Below are 19,678 nucleotides of genomic sequence, written 5' to 3'. Positions count from 1 at the left end.
TACCTCTCAACATGCAAGGTCAGAAAAGCATTTCTTTAGACAACAATGTTTTCATGTACTTCTTATATCAGAGTTCATTTCGTTTCACTCAGACACTTCAGACAGTCTGGACAGTAACAGCCTCGCTTTCAGGATTGCTTGGCACTAAGGTAACCATTGGGTAATGTGAGTCTGTAACAACTTGTGTTTAGCATGGGATAGAAAAGGCTGCATGTACAGCAGCCTTTGCTGCTACACAAAGTTTTGTGTGTTGGTCAGTAGAAAGCTGTTATGCTGCAAACCATGTAAGATGCATTTAAGCTGCATGCCATTTATGTTTAGGTACTAGATGTCTGAATTTTAGACACAGACACCTAAGCTTTACCTGTTACAGAATGCAGTACTATTTTAATAGTGGTCTAGCTTCAGAAGAGCTGCTTTCAGTGGAGAATGAGGTCTGGTCTAACAAGGGAAATGTTTGCTTTCTGCTGTATCAAGATAATCCGGAATATTCTTTAACTGATTTGGCACTAGCTTAGGTATTCAATCTGCCCTTCTTTGCTCTATGCAATGATTCTGTCCACATTCTCATTATTAATTATGGCTGAATTATTCATGTTATTTGGGAATTTAATGCTCTTGAAATGTCAGTAACAATTAGCTGGGGTAATGTGGCGGAAGGTGTTCAGAATGCAGGGCAGCAAGGGCCACATTTCCGAACAGTAAGAAGTTGTTTCATTAAAGATTTTACAGACCCCAAGAACACACTCTTTCTTGAACTAAGAGTTAATGTGTGAAACATGAGTATTTTGTTGCAGGGATTGCTTGATAGTGGACTTTTAATCTGTATCGCATGCAGTCTGTGATTTTTCTACTACAGATTGTTTTTTTTTTGAGGGAGTAATGTGTGCCATATCAGTTATTCACTACAGAGTCCACAGATACATTAGGTATCGCTGGACTTCTGTTTTCATTTTCTTGTTGATCTTGCTTGGTCTGGCTTTTGGCTCTAACTCTTAATTGTCAGCCTGGTATTATCAATTCCTTGACGTTTCCTCTAATGCTCGTTAACTCAGGATTCTCACTGTCTGTCTTGGGATGCCACTGTCCTGCAAGGTAAGAAAATAGGATTGGGTTTTTTCATAATTTCAGAAGTCCATAATTTTAAATTAATATATATTTTTTCCTTTTCTTGCTAGTTCACAGTAGATAAAAGGTCACAGCAATCATCAACAAGTTAAGTTAGAACAATATGTTAAACTAAAAACATTAAAAGACTGTAAGTAGGTTTGCCTAGATGTATTACTAATTCATCTCATGAACTCTGTATCCTTAGTAATACACGGTCTGGAATATGTCTTATGTTTACATTGGTGCCTGATTACTGCTTGATCATCCTGGCCTGTGAAGATCAGATCTCAGTAGAATCAACACAGTGGAATACTCTGCATTCCATGAGATTTGAAATGCAGAGACTATTTATGACCACAGTTTCTGAGGCATGGAAGCTATAAGGGAATAATACCGTAAGTTTCTCTCAATTTGTAAGCAAGTAAGCTGAGTGGTAAGGAGGAATTTTTAGCACTAACTGCTATAATGTGCTCAGTGTTTTAAGACAGCAGCCATTTTACTAAAAAATTTGGTTTGTATATGCTGACATCAATACAAATCATATAGCCCTAGGCCATTCTTTGTTAAGATGTCCCAGATCAATTTCACAGACTGTAAGAAAGTATAAGGAACTACTTATCCAAACGCATTTCTTCTCATGTAGAAATCAACAGAATTCAGCTAATTTAAAGCCCAACTGTCTTTTAAGTTATCTCTTTTTAAAAACTCCTTACGACCAGAGAGGACGAATAATGTAATGATCCTTTATCCTGTTAAGGTTTGGAGGTTTGTGTCTCTATCTTCCCAAGGACGCAGAAGCATCCATGAAAAATACTTGCCAGCCATCTCCTACCCTTAATTCCTTGAAGTAGCCACTGATATTACAATATTTACTTGTACTTCCTGAACTGATTTCCAACTTGCTCTTGAGCATTCAAGGTCCTTTCAAGATAGAACACTGGGCAACATGCCTGGGGCTGCCCACGAGATATCAGGACTTCAGCACAGACAGCATTTCCTGCTGTAGGGTGATGAGAGTAGTTCTGTTTTACTGACTCAATCTGCAAATTTCTGTTCTGATTTGCCATCATAATGCAGTGTGTGCTAAAAATTAACACTGTAAAGGAGTAACTAACTGTTCTGCAAACAAACCTGCAGTGATTGTGAATTTCATGAATCTTAAAATGTTAAATAAACGTGATTATAATTTCTTCTGATTGTGTTTTGGATAGAATTATCTCTTTTCTGTGCACTTTTTTTTTTCGTCTTCCAGGATAGCAGAAAGCCCTCTGTGCCACGAGTGATCTTATGGATTTCAGACCCTAGAATTACATAGCCGTTGTGAGTGTCTGTGCTTTTATAAGTATGGTTTGTGTGTTAAAGATTTCTTTTATGATTGTTAATATGTGCTGCAGCCACCATACACCGCATTATGCGTGTGGATATTCAGCCTGCCTTTCCTAACACATTCTTCATACCTCTATGAGAAACCCACCTCACTAACAGGAAACACAGGCCTGCCCATTAACTCAAATCCTTAACTAGTTCAGCTGATGGTAGATGGCTGTTGGTGGTTTTTAGAATGGATTTAAGTGGTGGTTGATTGAAAAGGCACAGGAAAGTCATAAGGAATCAGAAGACAGTCATTTAAGGTGAGTTTTCAGGCCTGCAGCCAAAGAACAGACATTTACGTGAAGTAGACCTCTTGCATTCTTGTAACAGCAAGAATGAAAAAAAAAATGCATGACAGAGTAGGAGAGAAGATTTTCCATGTGAAGTTTGCTCCTAAGTTTTTATACATAAGTTTTTATATATAAGAATGCAATCTTGCATCGAGCTGCTCTAAATACTGCTCTTGAGGTGGGTATGGTTGTCACCCCATAAAGCGCATTCCAGTTGGAGCCCCCGGTTCTACAGATATTGAGGAAAGTGAAATCTTTACAACGTGGCTTCTTTTGCTTGCAGTCTTCAGCAGTTCTTTGAGTCATGCTGCAGTACTAATGCATGAAGCCTGAACTGTAGTCTTTCTCAAGAGGTGCATTTAGACTTCTTTCAAAAGACAAGTCAAGAATGCTGATAGAAATTTTTGAAAACATTTACCAATTGTTAGTTTTATGGGTCTCAGAATTACTAAGCTAGGTTTATGTAATACTGCTAAGCAGGTAGTGGTCACAGTATCGAAACGTACAAAGCTGCCTCTAGGGGAGTTTCTGAACTCAATACGTTCTCAAAACTTGTCACTAGGGGGAGGCAGGCGGCTGCAACACCGTGCCGTGCGTCAGAACAAGCTATTGATCTGCCGGAAAACCAAAGTGGAGCAACTGGAAGTGCAAGGATTAACAACGCTGTAAACCATCCTATTCACGGGTTAGATGATCTTAGTTTACTGCAGTTAAATCTTGGTTAAACTAAAACAAAGTTTATCTATAACTGGGTGTGTCCATAGAGTAGTTCACTTCACTGACTTGTACCGATTCACTTAGCACTTTTAGTTGCTAATTAATTTTCCCCAAGTGTGTTCTGTGAGTACCAACAGGCACAGAGGACTCTGCAAACAAAACATTAAAACGTTGAATATATATTAAAAAAAAAAAAAACAACCAAAAACAAATCCTGGTTCCAAAACGTTGGTTTTTTTTTTTTTTTTCAGTGAGGGAAAGTTGCCTTATCTATACAAATTGATGGTGAAATCTGACTCGGCCAGAATTAACTTAGGATGTTACTGATATTTTCTTGCACAGGAATTTAAGCTCTGAAAGCTTTTGAAAAAGTGTGCAGATTAATTTGCTCAATAAACACAGCTGATGGTCATACATCTCATTGGATTTTAGGACCATTTACCTCTAGTAACAAAACCAAACATTTTGAGTGACAGGCATAGAAAAAAAAGCAGATAATCTAAAACAGGTGAGCATTCAGCTGTTTGGAAGCTGGTAGGAACAGTGAGGTTTTGAAGATGCGATTGTTTGGGGTATCTCTTTGTAATATTTTCACAAAATTGAGTGACACCTTAGTTGCAAAAACTGTCCATTATGGTTGAACTTATGGCCTCTCTCCCTCACAGTTGTGTATGTAAATGCAGCAGATTGTAAGGGGGCCACAGGCAGCTGAATAGAGGTCCTGCCTTTCTTGCTCTCCGCTGCCTGTTATGGATAAAACATTAAGCAGAAGATCCCTAACACCCTGTACCATATTGTATCTTGGTAAGACGGCGCAAGGTCTTTGTTGAAGCAGGAGTTATGACTATTCTTATTATCGCAGTCCTCATGGTCAGAAAAGAGCTAGTAGCACTTCAGGTTTTAAAGTCTTCCACAATTCCAGTTATGAAGTTGCATGAAAAATCTACCATGGGTTTGTTCTATAAGTTTTTAAAAACTTAAGGTCATTCTAGCATTACTGCGTTAATGGCACTGACCTAAACAACTTCTTTCCGTTACTTTAATATTCAGTCAGTATTTCTAGCAATTAAGCTCAATTCCCTTGGTTTGAAATACTGCTTGACATTCCCTGTTCTTTTTTTAGTGGTCTCAATGTGTCATTTTTCTGATGTTTCTCCTGATGGTGTGGTTTATTTTGTGCATACATTGGGCTAATGATTATTGGAGTAAGAGTTTAAAACTTGTGCAAGTCCTTTATGAGGCAAATAAGAATATGTACTAGTGTCTTTACATTAAAATGTCTTACTGACGGATATGGAATTGTTTCTGAATTCAATATGTGAATTGTTTGAAACAGGCTGCATTGCTAGGTTTAATGAGTTGTAGATGTAATCTCTTTTTTCTTAAATTGAGTTTTTCCCCTTCTTTGTGTCCACGTGAATAGTTTACATGAACTTTTCTTCACTAAGGTTTGATGCTACACCAGGATTGGGGTTATGCACAATATTAACAATACAGCCTGAAGTGTAGTACATCTGTGCACTAGAGGATTATCTGCCAGTAGCTACTATGATCTGAACCAAGTGTGAACAATTTTTGGAAAATTAGCTACAGCAGATGTCATAGGCTGCTTTATAATGGCTGTAGGAGGAAGAAGTGGTACACAGTATGTTACAAATTTTGTCAACTATGAATTTTTTAACCTATTTTGGCAGTTAGAATGAATACATAGGAGCTGACTTAAAAACCTACAGAGAAAAGAGTTCTGCAGAGGCTTGGCCTCAATCTTGCATTTTGGAGAAATCTAGAAGAGAAAATCTATGTTTAACATAAGATTTGAGAACAGTCTGTTTGATCAAGAGTGATGATTGATGGTCATGCACACACTGGGCTCTACAGTACTGCAGTGTAGTAAAAAATTATTAAATACAATATTAAAAACATGATGCATCCTGCCTACAAAGACCTCACCAAATCCAATGCATTGTGACCTTTAGAGGTAATGATCACTAAATTACGACTCCAACATCACCTTTCTTTTTAGTGTTTTTCAGCTCTAAGCATGTTCTGTTAGGATACCTATGCCAGCATATTACCCGTTCCCAGTTTCATTACATGGAAGCCTCACTATTTCATTCTCCTTTCTTACTTCTGAAGTTGCTGCCTCCATATCTTAGCCCTGCCAAGGACAGCAGTCCCAGTGGTGAGGACCCCCGGGCAGTGCTCCTGGCTGTGCTCAATTGACTCCACTTCCGACAAGCCCTGCTCAGAGCAATCACAGCTTGAACAAAGTTTACTCTTCTCGTGCTGCCTTTTGCCTGCATATGAACATCTGCACCTGAAGTGCAATACTGCAGTGATTTTCAGGCAGTAAGGTGTGCCCACAGTACTGACAAAGTACCATTCTTACAGGTGCTGTTTATATTTCTTTCTGAGTAAATCAGGCACAGTCAGTTGGAAGAAAAATGTTGCAGATCAAATCACGTCTGTGCAGAAGCTGTGCCAGCATGCACTGGCTGGGGAGGGATCAGACCTTTGCACTTCCAGAGCTACATAGGCAGAACCTTACAACTGTTATTGTATTTCATTGCTCTAAAAGCAGTACTTACCATTCTTCACCCCAGTGCTTGCTTTTCTTAATTCTGTGCTATTCTTTGCTTGAATGTCACATGAAGGGTATGTCTGGTAGTAGCAGATTCTCAGGCATTGGCACAGCACAGTTAAGGGCTGACCTTTGTAAAATGAAGAGCATCAAAACTTTGTAATGATTAATTTGCAGAGGAAGTTTCAGAGCCTTCATCAGTCTCTGGTTGCAGAAATAGTATTTTTTGTTTTGTTTTTCTAGTGGTTGGCGACCCTGCTCGTGGCAGAGGGGTTGAAACTAGATGATGTTTGAGGTCCTTTTCAACCCAGGCCATTCTATGATTCTGTGTTGTTTTGTTAATCCCATCGTATTGCCAAAGTATTTACCCAGCTCCCAATTCAGTGCATTTTAACTGTATGTAAAGCATGCAGAACATCTTTGATAATAGCAATTTGGATGATGCTCCTCAAAATCCGTGCTGAATTTTTACTTCTTGATACAAATAAACCCTAAGCAATAACAAATTAGGAAGTTTCTTTCTTTTTCCTTTTCCTTTTATTTTCCTTTTTCCGTCTTTAGAAGGTGGGGTGGCAAAAGTTTATTTTCTTCAGAAGGCAATGTTTTGTTACGTTTTCTCTCACACCACCTCATGTACCTCAGCTCACTCCAAAACTGACTCCTGCTTTTGCTCACTTGAGTTTTTCTTTAAAATGTTATTCCACTGACTCCTCTATAAATGCTGAAAGGTTTTTGTGTTTTTTTTTTTTTAATAGCAATATTTATAATAACAGTATTTTCAGGACTACAGATAAAATTTTAAAAGATACCTTTATTTAGTACATTAATTATGAAGCTGTATGCAGTGTTGCTCAGCTTTTCACTTGTGTGTAACTGAGATTCTCACAGAGAGAAAACTGGTTTCAGAGTGCTTGGAGAAAAGAGGTGCTCGCACTGTTATTTCCTGAAAAATGGCTCATCATTTCTTTTTTGTCCTAGCCACACTTTTATTCAGTGGTTGCCACATAAAAATAAATCATCCCCATTATGTCCCACTAAGCTTTTGTCTCCTGAATGTTATTTGTATAGCCTGGTTAGCATTCACAAACTAATAGCAATTTGTTCATTCATACCTGTAGTGCATATGATTTTATGGGTGTATTGATTAAGTAACAGCTATAGCGGCATTTTTGAGCATGAAAATTGGCTCTGTCACCCTGTAGTAAATATTTCAGTTGTGTTTTGTGCCTTTCAAAGTAACAATATGAACATGACAGCACTGTCACAGGGAGCAGGGAACCTGGGTGGAATCTTGTGCTGCAGCACAAATCATTAAGTGAAATGATGCATGTGTGACAAATTAAAAAAGTCCTTGGTTCAGCCAAGGATTCAAATCTACAGATCAAAGCTCACATTTCTGCAGAATCTATGGGACTAGAACTATCTTACAGACTTTCTTGCCATTTGGGGAGTTTAATCGCACAAGTTACTGAGGCTGAGTCAGGTTCCAAACATATGTATGTGTGTACACTTAGATTCAGAAAAAGAGCCCACACATATCACTTCTGTTGTCTGAGGAGAGCTGCAGGTATGCTTTAACGACAGTGGAGCATTCTGTGCAGTTGTACAGTCTAAGAGCTGCCCTCATTCTGGGGCAGATGTTAATGAGGTTGCAGCTCTGCTTTTTCTTATTTGCAAATGCTGGGTGCCATGCAAGGCTGGAGGTTTTTGCTTGTTACTTACTGCTTATTTTTTAGGAACCTACTTTTGTCTGCGTAGTTACAAACAAAGTTGGAAATTAGCTGAGAAAATCATTACATCTTTTCCTCCTTAGAAATTCTGCTAAGTGCTTTTGTCACTTTTTTGTACCAGTCCTGCAGCAAAGAGGAAGCAGCCAAAAAAAAAAAAAAAAACCAAACCAAAAGATTTCCCATTTCAGTTCACCTTTTTAAGCTCTAATGAAAGGTTTGATTATTAAGCTTGATTGCTTTTTTTTCTCATAAGATTAATCCATTTACATCAATAAGATTACCCACGTGAGTACCCTGTTGCAGAATTGCCTCTAGTACTGAGATTGCCTAGGGGGAAGTACAAGGAAGTTGCAATTAAAGTTACAGAAGGAAAAGGAGGTCTGACCTTTTCTTTTCTTTCCCTTTTCTTTCCCTTTTCTTTCCCTTTTCTTTCCCTTTTCTTTGCCCTTTCCTTTCTTTTTTCTTTTCTTTTCTTTTAATTTTAAAGTATGCCTGCTGTTTCACTGACAAATGACAATAGCTTTTGCTCTATTAAGTGTTACCAGCAAGAGAACAAAACTGCTTTTATTTAAAAAGAAACAAAAACTACATGCTAAATCTTTGGTGTAAAAGGTAAAAAGAGGTGGATGTCTGATTAGGGGTTGTAACTTCAAGGTACCTTAGGCTTTCTTTATGTGCATCACATTAGTGGAAAATTCCTTTGTTCATTTTAGAAGATAAACAGTTGTAAATTTCACGTTTGGTTGATGTAACATCAATGACTGGCTGGGACTGCCAGCATTCCAAAAGGGATATCATCCTAATCTGCAGCCACTCAGGGCCATGGGGCGGAGCCTGCAGTCCAAGCCAAAACACTTACAGGTGCATAAGTAAGTAGGGAAGGGCACAGGTGATGCACCTGTCTCAGGAAAGGAGCACTAGCACAGGTGTGTCATAACTTATCAGCTGCCTGTGTTAGAGCATGAGCTCCTTTGATCCACAAACGCACTCTCCACCACGCTGCAGCCCACAATTTCCAAATATTGGTCAAGAGCCTCCAGAAATGAATATCTACTATGAGAACTTCTTCCATCCACAGAATATTCCCAGTCCACAGCGACCGAGCACCTTTGAGACAACGGACTACAACAGCACACCCAATCCTTACCTCTGGCTAAACGGACCTTCCATTACTCCACCACCGTATCTCCCGGGATCCAATGCCAGTCCCTTCATTCCTCAGTCTTATGGGATGCAAAGGCAGCTCCTGCCTAACATGCACGGCTTGGGAGGAACTGATCTTGGCTGGCTTCCTCTTCCATCCCAAGAAGAGCTTATGAAGTTGGTTAGACCACCTTACTCCTACTCTGCACTTATTGCCATGGCTATCCATGGAGCACCAGAGAAGAGGTTGACTCTCAGTCAGATCTACCAGTACGTGGCTGACAACTTCCCATTTTACAACAAAAGCAAAGCTGGCTGGCAGAACTCAATTCGACATAACTTGTCTCTCAACGATTGCTTCAAGAAGGTCCCTAGAGATGAAGATGATCCAGGTATAGTTCCCCCCACCTTTCTCCTCTCTATTTAAACGTGATTAATCTAATACACATAGTAGCTTCTCTTTTTTCACAGGGCTGCAATAGAAGGCAAGCATGCATAGCTGAGTTCCGATTCAATATTCTTTATCAAATCTCTGTAAAGAAAGAGATTCTTTAATGCTCTAAATCTTCCTCAGAACCAAGCACAGGAGCAGCCTGAGGAAGTCATATTCAGAAATCATTTGGTGTAACGTGTATGAATTATATCAAACTTAACTGAGGATTCATAGAAAGAGGATAAAGAAAATTCAGACTCGTCACAGAAGTCCAGTAGCTTTAGGGAGTCAACATTAATTATCACAAGGAGAGCAGGCTGCTTTTGTTTTATTTCAAGTAGTGTTTTGCTTGGAATCTCACTTTGGCTGTTTCCAACCCACTGGTGCAATGTCATCAGATTCTTCTTCCTTTTTTTTTTTTTTCCTGTCAGTAGCCATTGAGAACCTTTTGGGACATTTAAAAGCCACTCAATTGTGTTTCCAGAGAGAGCCAAAAATGTGGTTCTGTCTCACTGGTAAACTATCCTACTCCACTGAATCTGCAGGAGCAACCCATTGTTGGATTTGATTACTTATTGCTGTAAATTTGGAGGACCAGTTATCTAGTGAAAACCTCATTCCCCCACCAAGAAAAACAAAAAGCAAAACTAACAAGTCTTTCTAGAGGCTCCAGTTGTAGTTCTAGCTGTGCGTAGAGTCAAGGCTACAGGACATGAGGGAAAACTTATGGGAAAAACTTATGGGAAAAATTATTTTTTCAAAAAAAGAAGACTTGTGCTTTTGTGTGGTTACAAAACGTGTATTTTTTGCTCATGCAAATTTTCTGTTTCTATGAAAATAAAATTGAAAAATCAAAGAAAACTGTTCTTTGCTTACTGCGGGCATATTTTAAAAGTGAAAATGTGTTTGTCTATCCTTGACAGGAAAAGGGAATTACTGGACTCTGGACCCAAACTGTGAGAAGATGTTTGACAATGGCAACTTTCGCAGGAAGAGGAAAAGGAAATCAGATATTGGGGCTAGTTCTGCCCATCTTACATCTGAGAAATCCGAGGACAGTGCCTTGACTGGCAGCCCCAAAGCTGTAGAGCATCAGGATCTTTTGGAAAACTCATCATCTGGGACTGACAATCCACCCGATAAAGGATCTCCGCCTCCATCTTCCAGCAGTCCGTGCCTTAGTAATTTCATTTCCAGTATGACTGCATACGTTAACGGCTCTAATTCAGTGGGCCGCTCAGTGCCATTGGGACTTAATGCTGAACCCACTGACAAAATGGGACAGAATATGGTAGGCTTAAATTCCTACTCTCCACTCTCTAATGTCCCCAGTCATGGTGTGGGAGAGTGGTCCAATTCTATGCCTCCCAGTCACCTCGGCTATAGCAACTCAGTGCTCAACCAGTTTAACAGCCATTTTTACAGCAGTATCAGCACAAATAACACTCTGTTTTCCAGGGAGGGGACGGAGGTTTAAATAAGAGATCTTAAGACATCAAAATATAGCTATTTATGAGAGGGAGGGACCGGTGGGTGGATGATTACTGTTAGTCTGTTATCTCTAGGACCTGCACTGTGTCCTACCTTCTGACAGCCCCAAACGTTTTAGCTGTTACCCTTACTCAAGTCACAAGCACTCCACATTTGGCTGCTCCATATAAATATGGAGGGATTTTAACAGCAAGAATAGTGAAGAGGTCTGCTGGAGGTTGTGTCTGTACTGCTGCCAACCATGGAGATCCTTGAGAGGAATTACTGTTCACCTTAGGAATGTAACCTTCTGGCAAGGTACTAACTTTGCTATGATGCTTTTAAAGCACTATTATGTATTTGGCTATACCTGTAAATTACCTCTCTTGCTTATACAGGCTGTCTGTACTAGAGATTCTTGGTATGTTCTTATTTGGACAAAGCTATTCCGAGACACTGAAGGATCTACAGCAATAACAACTACATAGTGAGTAATAACTAGCAGGGATGAGTGAATGCCCTCTTTAAATTTCTCTAACACTAGAGCATACGTTGCCTCAACTCTGATGCTGTTTCACCCCTAAGGGGAATGTGGTTGTGAAGCAGGCTAGCATAATCAAGGACACAACATTCATTTTGAAACTGAAACAAAGCATAACAAAACATGGAGTTGCCTTCTGCTGGTGCAATCGGATCTTTGTGTTTTAAATTCTGAGTACAGGGTCAAATTTTGTGGAAAACGTCTCTGTACTACATATTTTCTTTCTTTTTGTAACAAAGTCCATGCAATTGTTTTGTCATTGTGTAAATATTAGGAATAATTCTTATTTTTTTATATTCTACTGTAACCACAAACAAAAATTAAAATAAATGAAGTTTTTTCAAACCAATAATTGAATCAAGTTTCATACTTATGTAAAATAATACCTCAGACTGTAGAGCCTGCAACATATGCAGGCACCACGTTTTACTGGTATTTACTTTTACACTGCTGTGCACTGATCAGACTTCCAGAATGATGGAAAACATATTAATGCACTGTAATAGCTACTGCTTTGTCTTGATTTCTTGTTTTTAACTCTGGATGGATACAGTTTTGTTACAGGCCATCCCAGAAGCATTTTTAATAAAGAATTTGTATATAAGAATGTGTGTGTACTATATTTCTTGCATCTTTAAAAGCCTCCTTAATAGTTCGACTTGTGCTGTTAGCTTGTGGAAAACCTAGTGAAATATTCAGGTAAGGTCAGAAAGTGAGACAGTATATGTATAGTGAATCAAAATTTGCATGCCTGGGGAATACAGTTGGCTGCTATTATGCAAAATACTTTCACTGAAGAAAAATAATCCTTCCAGTTGCCCTCCTGGAGCTAAGTGGTGCCAATCATTTCAGAAACCAGACTGTACTTTCACATGCTAATTAGCCAAAGAGTGACTGCAATCATTTCTACATTCTCATTTATCATTTTGTCCTTACGACTGTTCACTGAGCTCACTCAATATTATGAGTTCTCATTTGGAAGCTGAAACTTCCGTCCGTGGCTAACAGCTCAAATAACAACATAAAATAACCTTCTGGCGGTGCCCTTCTGCCTTGACTGTAAGTTCTTCTGAAGTCAGGCTGTACTGAGGCCTGTAGCCTCCACCCTCTGGATTTTACAGCCATTCCATGAGTACCAGCCCAGGTGAGCCCTACAGTGCCCTGCAAGTCAGCAGCCAGCAGCAGTTGTTGCAGAGGCTTGCTCATGTGACAACTGAGAAATGCATTGAGTCAGCACTGTTGCGTGTGGGATCCAGTAAAAATGCAACAGACTGCCCCAAACTGCAACTCCTGTGGAGTACACAGTTCAGAGAACAGGAGATTGATTTCTTTGCTCCTTACATGTAAAATGTTCCGCTGTAGACATACGGAGCAGAAGTGTGGGAAAAAGAAAATGCGAACTGTGCCAAGCAGAATGATATTGCTGAACAATAGCAGACAGTAGGAAGCAGCTCCTTTGTCACTTTGTGTTGCGTTCAATGTGTGCTTCCAACAGGACAAGACTTTGGGCCTCGTTGCTTCCCAGACGCAGTTAAGCAAATACCCCTTTTGGCCTCTAAGTAGTGAGGAAGTACTTCTAACATACTGGTTCTTCATAGGCAGAGGTATTTTTCCTACTGGGTGCCCTACGTGCAGGGGTCAGTTAGCTCTCCAATGACCCTCCAGCTAGGTTGATATGCACCAACTCTGGTGATGAGCCTGCTGTTCAAGGAAGGAATGGAAAAACACCTGCATGGCACATGAACTATTATTCCTAAAAGCAGAAATCTTTGTAACAAAAGCTATAAACATTCTTTATTTTTGCTTTTTTTGCTTTTTTTTTTTTCAGAGGGAATTGATTTTGATAACCAGTCACACTGATAGGTTCCTGGAGCTACTGCACATCAGTCTAGCACCTGCAAGGAAACTGCTGTGCTTGTATGAGCAGCAGCACTGGTCTTCTTAAGGTAATGCTCCTATTCATATATTTTGCCAGTATGGTAATTACGTGTTTGGAATGAAAAGCATCTCTACTGTTGTTTTTCTTTAGTGTTTTTGTCTTTGTTGTTGTTTTTAACTACACTATATTACCAACATGTATTGTTAAATGCTATCATACAAACATTTACTGATTGGTGCTGCTTGAAAATATAATCTGGGCTTCAATGACTCTCATTAGTTTGGTCTGTGATGATTCCTGATTGATTGATTGTTATTTTCTTATTGTGTTTTGTTTTGAAATGCAGCTATCTTCACATTCCAATGAGGGCACTGTGTTCCTTGATTCTTCAATCACTTGTTCCTGGTATAAATGTTAGCTGTTAAAGGTTGCTCCTGTCCCACCAAAACCACAGCCAGACGTGAAGTGGTCAGAACAGGTTCCTACTTCTCCTCCTTCTGTCATCACAAAACTTCTGCAAAGACAGAAGCCTTCTGTGGCAGACAGTGTGCTTTGAGTAATGAGAAATAGGCTCCTAGTTGAGGTATGGTTGAGCTATACCAAAGATTAGCTGCTGAACCACTTGTGCAGTTTCATCTTCATTCACCTTGGTAGAAACACTTTCCCTGGATTCTTATTGCAGTTTCGTGGTTCTGTGTTGTGTATTTGCAGCAGGAGAATCTGCAATCTGCAACACTTCAGCTCTAGTTTGCTCTAATATTAGTTCTCATTTCCACGTTTTCATTATAGACTTGAGCTGCAAATCATGTTAAAGATTTGGGGCTTCAGAGCAGAAATCTGGGCAATGAGGTTTCCCATAAGTAAGTGTTGTTCACCTTGTCATGGGATCAACTGCAAACCCTAGAGTCCAGCAGTGCCATTCCCCAGCAGTCCAGGTGGAGCCCCACCTACAACCTGATGTATGTAGCAGAAAAAATGTTTTATAATCAACAATCTTGGTAAACATTTAAAAAAAAAAAAGGCAGTCTAGTAGATCTAAATGAAATGAAGCCATGAGGTAATGCAAATCAGAGACTCGCTCATTTGCCAAATCCAAACCAGGTCATTGATCAGATAATCAGATAATTGTAGACAGCGTAGGAGAAGAGGCTTCTGAAGAAAGGAGCAACACTGGTGATAGTTTGCCATAACGATGAGGAATGGAGAGTTGTTAACAATGAGATCAGCCAAATCTCATGTTACCATCAGCATGCAGGAAATGTAATTAATCTTGGTGGCAATTTACTCTGTGCTTCATAATTGTTTTAAAGGCCGAGTTTGTTGTGCAGCTTTCAGCTGGATTAGGCAAAGTAGTCGAAGATCATTCTGTACTGGCATCTACTTCATTAATGGTACTGGTTTGCATATGTTATGAACACAAAATTTAACATTCACTTTGAAGCACACACTCTTCTGGTTGCACGTGATTTTTCTGCCTCTGATCACCCCTTCATGTAGGTGGTTAATGCACTTTAGATCTTGATAACTGTGTCTACACAAATGCTTAAGTACTTTCTCCTTCCTTTGAGTCAGTCAAAATGAACCAGGCTCAAGAAACTTGCTACTGATAACTGCTAACACTAACCTAAATAGCCCATGCTGCATCTGGTCTGGGGGGATTATGAAGAGAGAAATTAATGGACAGGTGCATCATATTTGTGCTTGACTGAAAGGCTGGTGGACAGAACCTTCCTTCATCAAGTGAAAGCTAGTTCACACTGCCCTGTGAAACCATTCTATGAAAGGGGAAAAAATTGCAATAGCTATTGCTTTCTGTAAACAATGGGAGACTTCTAAAGCACACATCAGAAATCTGAAATGATACAGACTCAGGAACACTCTTTCAGTGCTTGGTAAACAAATAGGAAGACAAATATGTCTGGTGACTGTTTACCCAGTTTTCCAATTATAGTACAGCTTCTTAGTTCTTTGCTTATATAGTAACAGGTATTAGAAAAAGAGACTGCACAATGCTGTGCAAAATATAAAAAAAAAAGAATTATAAATACCTTAGGTTTCATTCATTGTCTTACCAAACATACTGCAGTGTTCTTATTAAGTGGAAGAGAAGCAAAGAGACCAACTTGAGAAAACCTTTACCTCAGTGAGCTTTAAAGTTTGTATTTAACTGTAGAACTCTGAACTGCCTGGCATCCCAATATTGATAACCAGTAAGAGATTAAATGCTACTCCTTGCTCCAAGATGACACCAAGATGTGTAGCACAGGTATCTCTAAATGAAAATAAAATTGAAGTGCTGCCAGAATTTATTTCTCTGACAAACAGCAACAGGCACTTTGCCAAGTGTATTCTGAATTACAATGCACTAACTTTTTTCTCATGATGGGATACATTATGAAATTCTTCACTGTTTAGCAGTTTAGTCAATAGTTTCTTTGTTGCTTCATGTGAAAATGTTCGCAGGTGAGTAAAATAACAAACTTCTTCCCAGTAGCACTGCCAATTCATGACACTGCCAGCTAATAGCACTTCACAGCAATTCTTGCAACTCCTTCCAATTGAACTTGAGGAGAGCTGCTCAGAGCTATGTTGCTCTTTCGCCAAAGTCTTCATACTTTAAGATGTATGAAGTCTGAATAAGAACGTGCAGTTGGTCACTAGTAACCTTCATCTTTCTGAGCTGTAAGTGTTGACAACTACAAGAATCTGTGCTGCTGTAGTCACGGAGGTACTGCTGTTAACTCTATCACAGCTGGTACTTGTCATGTGCTAGAAACCTCCATGGCTCTGAGTACCTGGACAGAAAGACACTTCAGTTTTTCTTCTTTATGGTGTAAACCTAGTTTAAGAACTTTCATCTACACAAAGAATCCTTCTTGAGTGGACTTGCACAATATACAGTCTTCTGATAAGTTGTGCAAATTAACTTTCAGACTACCCCTCCAGAAACAATTTTTTGTATTTTGTGTTTGCTAAATTGCAATATGAATTTTCCTTTACTCCTCACCTTGTCTTTACTCTTTTTAAATCCAAAAATATTCCTCTCCAAATTTCATTGCTGTAGACTATGCAACCAGTTCTGTGGGTACTTCCAGCATATCTTCCATCAGTGGTTCTCTGTTGCTACTTAAGAAGCAAGACAAACAGTCATGCAAACTCTTTAAGTAGTTAATCTTCATTTCTAGCCTGCATGCTACTCATTTCCTATATAAGTTAGTTGGCAAAAAGCTGTTTATTGTTTCTTCGTAAAAAATTCCTGAAATAATCCCTCGTGGAGCAGTCTCACAAAGTACCAAGGATGTCAATTCATCTCTGTTTAAATTGAAACTGGAGAACTCAGCTCCTTATCAGTTTAAGCCAGTACTGCCTGATGCATCTCACCCTGCAGAGTACGCCAGTGTGAGGGTGTCAGAACCTCTCTCATGCTCTTGTCTCCAAGACAACTGAAGGGAGCAGCGTAATCCTAGGATGACAGAAGCTTTCTGCTCTTAATGTTATTTGCTATCACTTGTTTGTTTATTTTTAATGTGCTTTCCCTGTGGAATACACAACATGTGACAAAGCTTTTCAGCAATATCCTTCAACTGTTAGGCGTGCATAGTTTAGTTAACTGCCTTAAACTGTTACTACTGCTTCCATTTAATCTTCTCCAGCCAAAAATTGCTCCTCTTGCCTCCTAGTTATCAGTTCTTCACAGAATTTGTTGTTCTTGCTTCTGTTCCTCTGACAGATTCCAGAAGATGAGTAAGGTGAGCAGGCACAATGACAGTGTTATCATCAAACTCTGCATGTGTTTTCCAAGAGGTAAGCAGAGCTAGCCTTTGGTGTGCTGATAGATTCCATGAAGAGCACTCAGAAGCTGTGCTGTAACTACATGCCATGTAAGGAGAGTGTATCCCCACATTTAATACTGTGCCTAGGTAATTTATGATCTAAGGGTGTCCAGCTGGATTAATAAGACACTTTTACTCCTGCATGCCACCAGATGCAGGAGCATCTGCTCCATGCTGTAATGCTAGAAGTTTCATGGCAGTGTTACATGGATAGCAGCTAATTATGTCCATAAGTGAACTGATGTATGTTTCCAGGCAGCACACTGGAAGGAGGAACAAGAGGAGGAACAATATTTGTGTATCAGGGCTTTTTATTTCTTCTGCATGCAGTTTCATCTAGGAATCAGAACTGTCCTCTTGTTAGGATGCTCCACAAAACTGTGGATGTTACTTAGAGTCCAGCACAAGCAGAGATACAAAGCTACTGAGTTTATTTCTTTGCCTTTGGAGGTGTGGATTTGTTGTGGCACAGTACCGGTACTACAGAGCAGGGGGGTAACACTGATGTGCCTTATATCTCAGTAGCTATTTTTTATGCTGCTTGAACAATGTGTTCTGACACAAACAGCCTATTGTTTGCAATTTCGTGCCAAGAGCTTTATGTATGCAAACTTGCATGCAAATCAGGTTAATTTACTATGTTTCCCTCCAATGAAAAAGTGAAGAAAGGAAAAAAAACATTTAGCTTCAGCTACACATTTTCCTATCAATAGGGCAGCTATTAAACAATTTATGGAAAGAATGCTAAGAATGCAATAAGTTCAAAGAAAATGAACTGCTATCTTTCTTCCCTGACAGCTGGGAACCTGGTTATTTAATGTTAATAGTGCCATCATCCAACTAGACTCAAACCATTATTTGTGCACAAGGTATATGTGCATTTTACTGTATCACTGCAAGCAGGCAGATCTCAAGTTATTGGCTTTACTTTCAATTAAAAAAAAAAAAAAAAAAAAGAAAAGATTCTTGCAAGGAAGGGGAGGAGAAAGGATGTGGGGTTTGATGTTTACTCCTGCTCCCCGCCTATTGCTTTGCTGGGGACAGGGTGGCTTCAGCTGAAAACGCAAGTATTCTAAGAGCTTTCCCAGCTTTAGGCCTGCCACAACTCAAATCCTCGGATCTCGAATAGCTCTAAACCAGCACACCTACATGAATGTTTCTGTGAGAAAGTACTTCGTGCTGCACTGCAAGCTGTCTGGAGGACAACATACAGAACTAGAACTACGAAGGATGTCTGTAATAAGACATAAAGTATGATAGTATAATATGCTGTATTATATGTATAGTACTGTGGATAGTACTGATAATGTTATCTCACATACGACCTCATTACTAAACAGGTGTTTTTTTCAATTATTTGACTGTTGCATTAAGTTTTATTGATCCCACATGCTCCCATGGAAAATGCAAAGTTCACAAAGCTTGACCTTTTTTCCAGAACCACAAAACCATCTCTTGTTCTACTTGGAAGTAACAAAGATGAGATAACTGTGGATAATTATGGAGAGAGATACTCCCCAAATCTGGATTTACGTAATACTGTCTCTATTCGCTGTAAGTAAATACATGATAAGATAAGCAAGCATGGAGACAAGTCACTGTTTTCCTGCTATACCATGTGTATCCTTCGGTATTTTTGATATGAAATAGATGGAGCCAAACAGCATGACAACCTGAAACCTTCTCCATATGAGCAAGGGTCAGTGACAGTGCAGGGCACCTGCAGGCTGCTTGCACTATGACATTTCTATTTTTTGTACAGAATGCTTGCTATTTAAAGCAATGATTGAAAAATTATATGTTTGGGGATTTCATTTATGCAAATAAACATGCAAAGAGGCATGTTCTTTTATTCCCTGGCAAGTTGTGAGGCGTCTCTTAAGTTTGAAAGCCTACAGAATATTCTCAATCAGGACATTTTTCCTCCAACAAAGTGTATTTAACATTCCTAACCTTGAGCAGCAGGGGAAAAAATAAGGTCATAGCTCTAGAAAAACCTGTTGATGATAACTGATAATATGAAAATGAAGGAGTCAAGCAGGCTGTGGATAGCATAGCCTGGATCTACTTAAAAAAAAATAAATATATATATATGTGATCATGAAAAGCATGAAAATTCTCTAGAATATGAATGAATCAGAAGCTATCACTTGCAGTCAGATTAATCCTTTATGTCACTGTTGCCATCTGGGGCAGATGATGGCTGGAATGGCCTGTTATCCAAAATAACAGCGAAGGGGAGAAATACCAACAGACATAACAGTCACAAGAGTGACGTAAACCCTGGGATGTGAATTGAGGGCACTGGCAAGTCAGCAAAATGTCTGTGAATTTTCCAAATTTCCATTTTATGTGGGACACACAGATCAGACACAAGAGCACAGCAGAGGTATTAGCTACCTCCTGTGGTTACCGGACATTAAATGTTGCAGTGGTTTCTGCATGACTTGTAGAGCTCCTCACATGCACGTGTGTTTGGTAGAGGCAGGGGGAGTCATTATTTTTATCTGTGATCAACATTACTACATTTTACAGTGTAGTTATTGAGATTATTCATCTGATAATTAGTTTGGGCTTGCA

At 39.3% G+C, this 19,678-nt stretch overlaps 1 protein-coding gene across 1 annotated transcript; it reads left to right on the top strand.

Moving 5' to 3' along the window:
* Positions 1 to 8,760: 8,760 nt before the first annotated feature.
* Positions 8,761 to 10,852, top strand: FOXI1 (forkhead box I1; the record flags this gene model as incomplete). Its single annotated transcript, XM_079542629.1, is given in 4 exon segments — positions 8,761 to 9,334; positions 10,299 to 10,714; positions 10,716 to 10,748; positions 10,751 to 10,852. Coding segments are annotated over 4 exon segments (1,125 nt in total).
* Positions 10,853 to 19,678: the final 8,826 nt, after the last annotated feature.

This window comes from Tetrao urogallus (genome assembly GCF_951394365.1).
Source record: "Tetrao urogallus genome assembly, chromosome: 14".
In the NCBI taxonomy this organism is placed as follows: domain Eukaryota; kingdom Metazoa; phylum Chordata; class Aves; order Galliformes; family Phasianidae; genus Tetrao; species Tetrao urogallus.
This window is presented reverse-complemented; position numbering and strand designations above follow the sequence as displayed.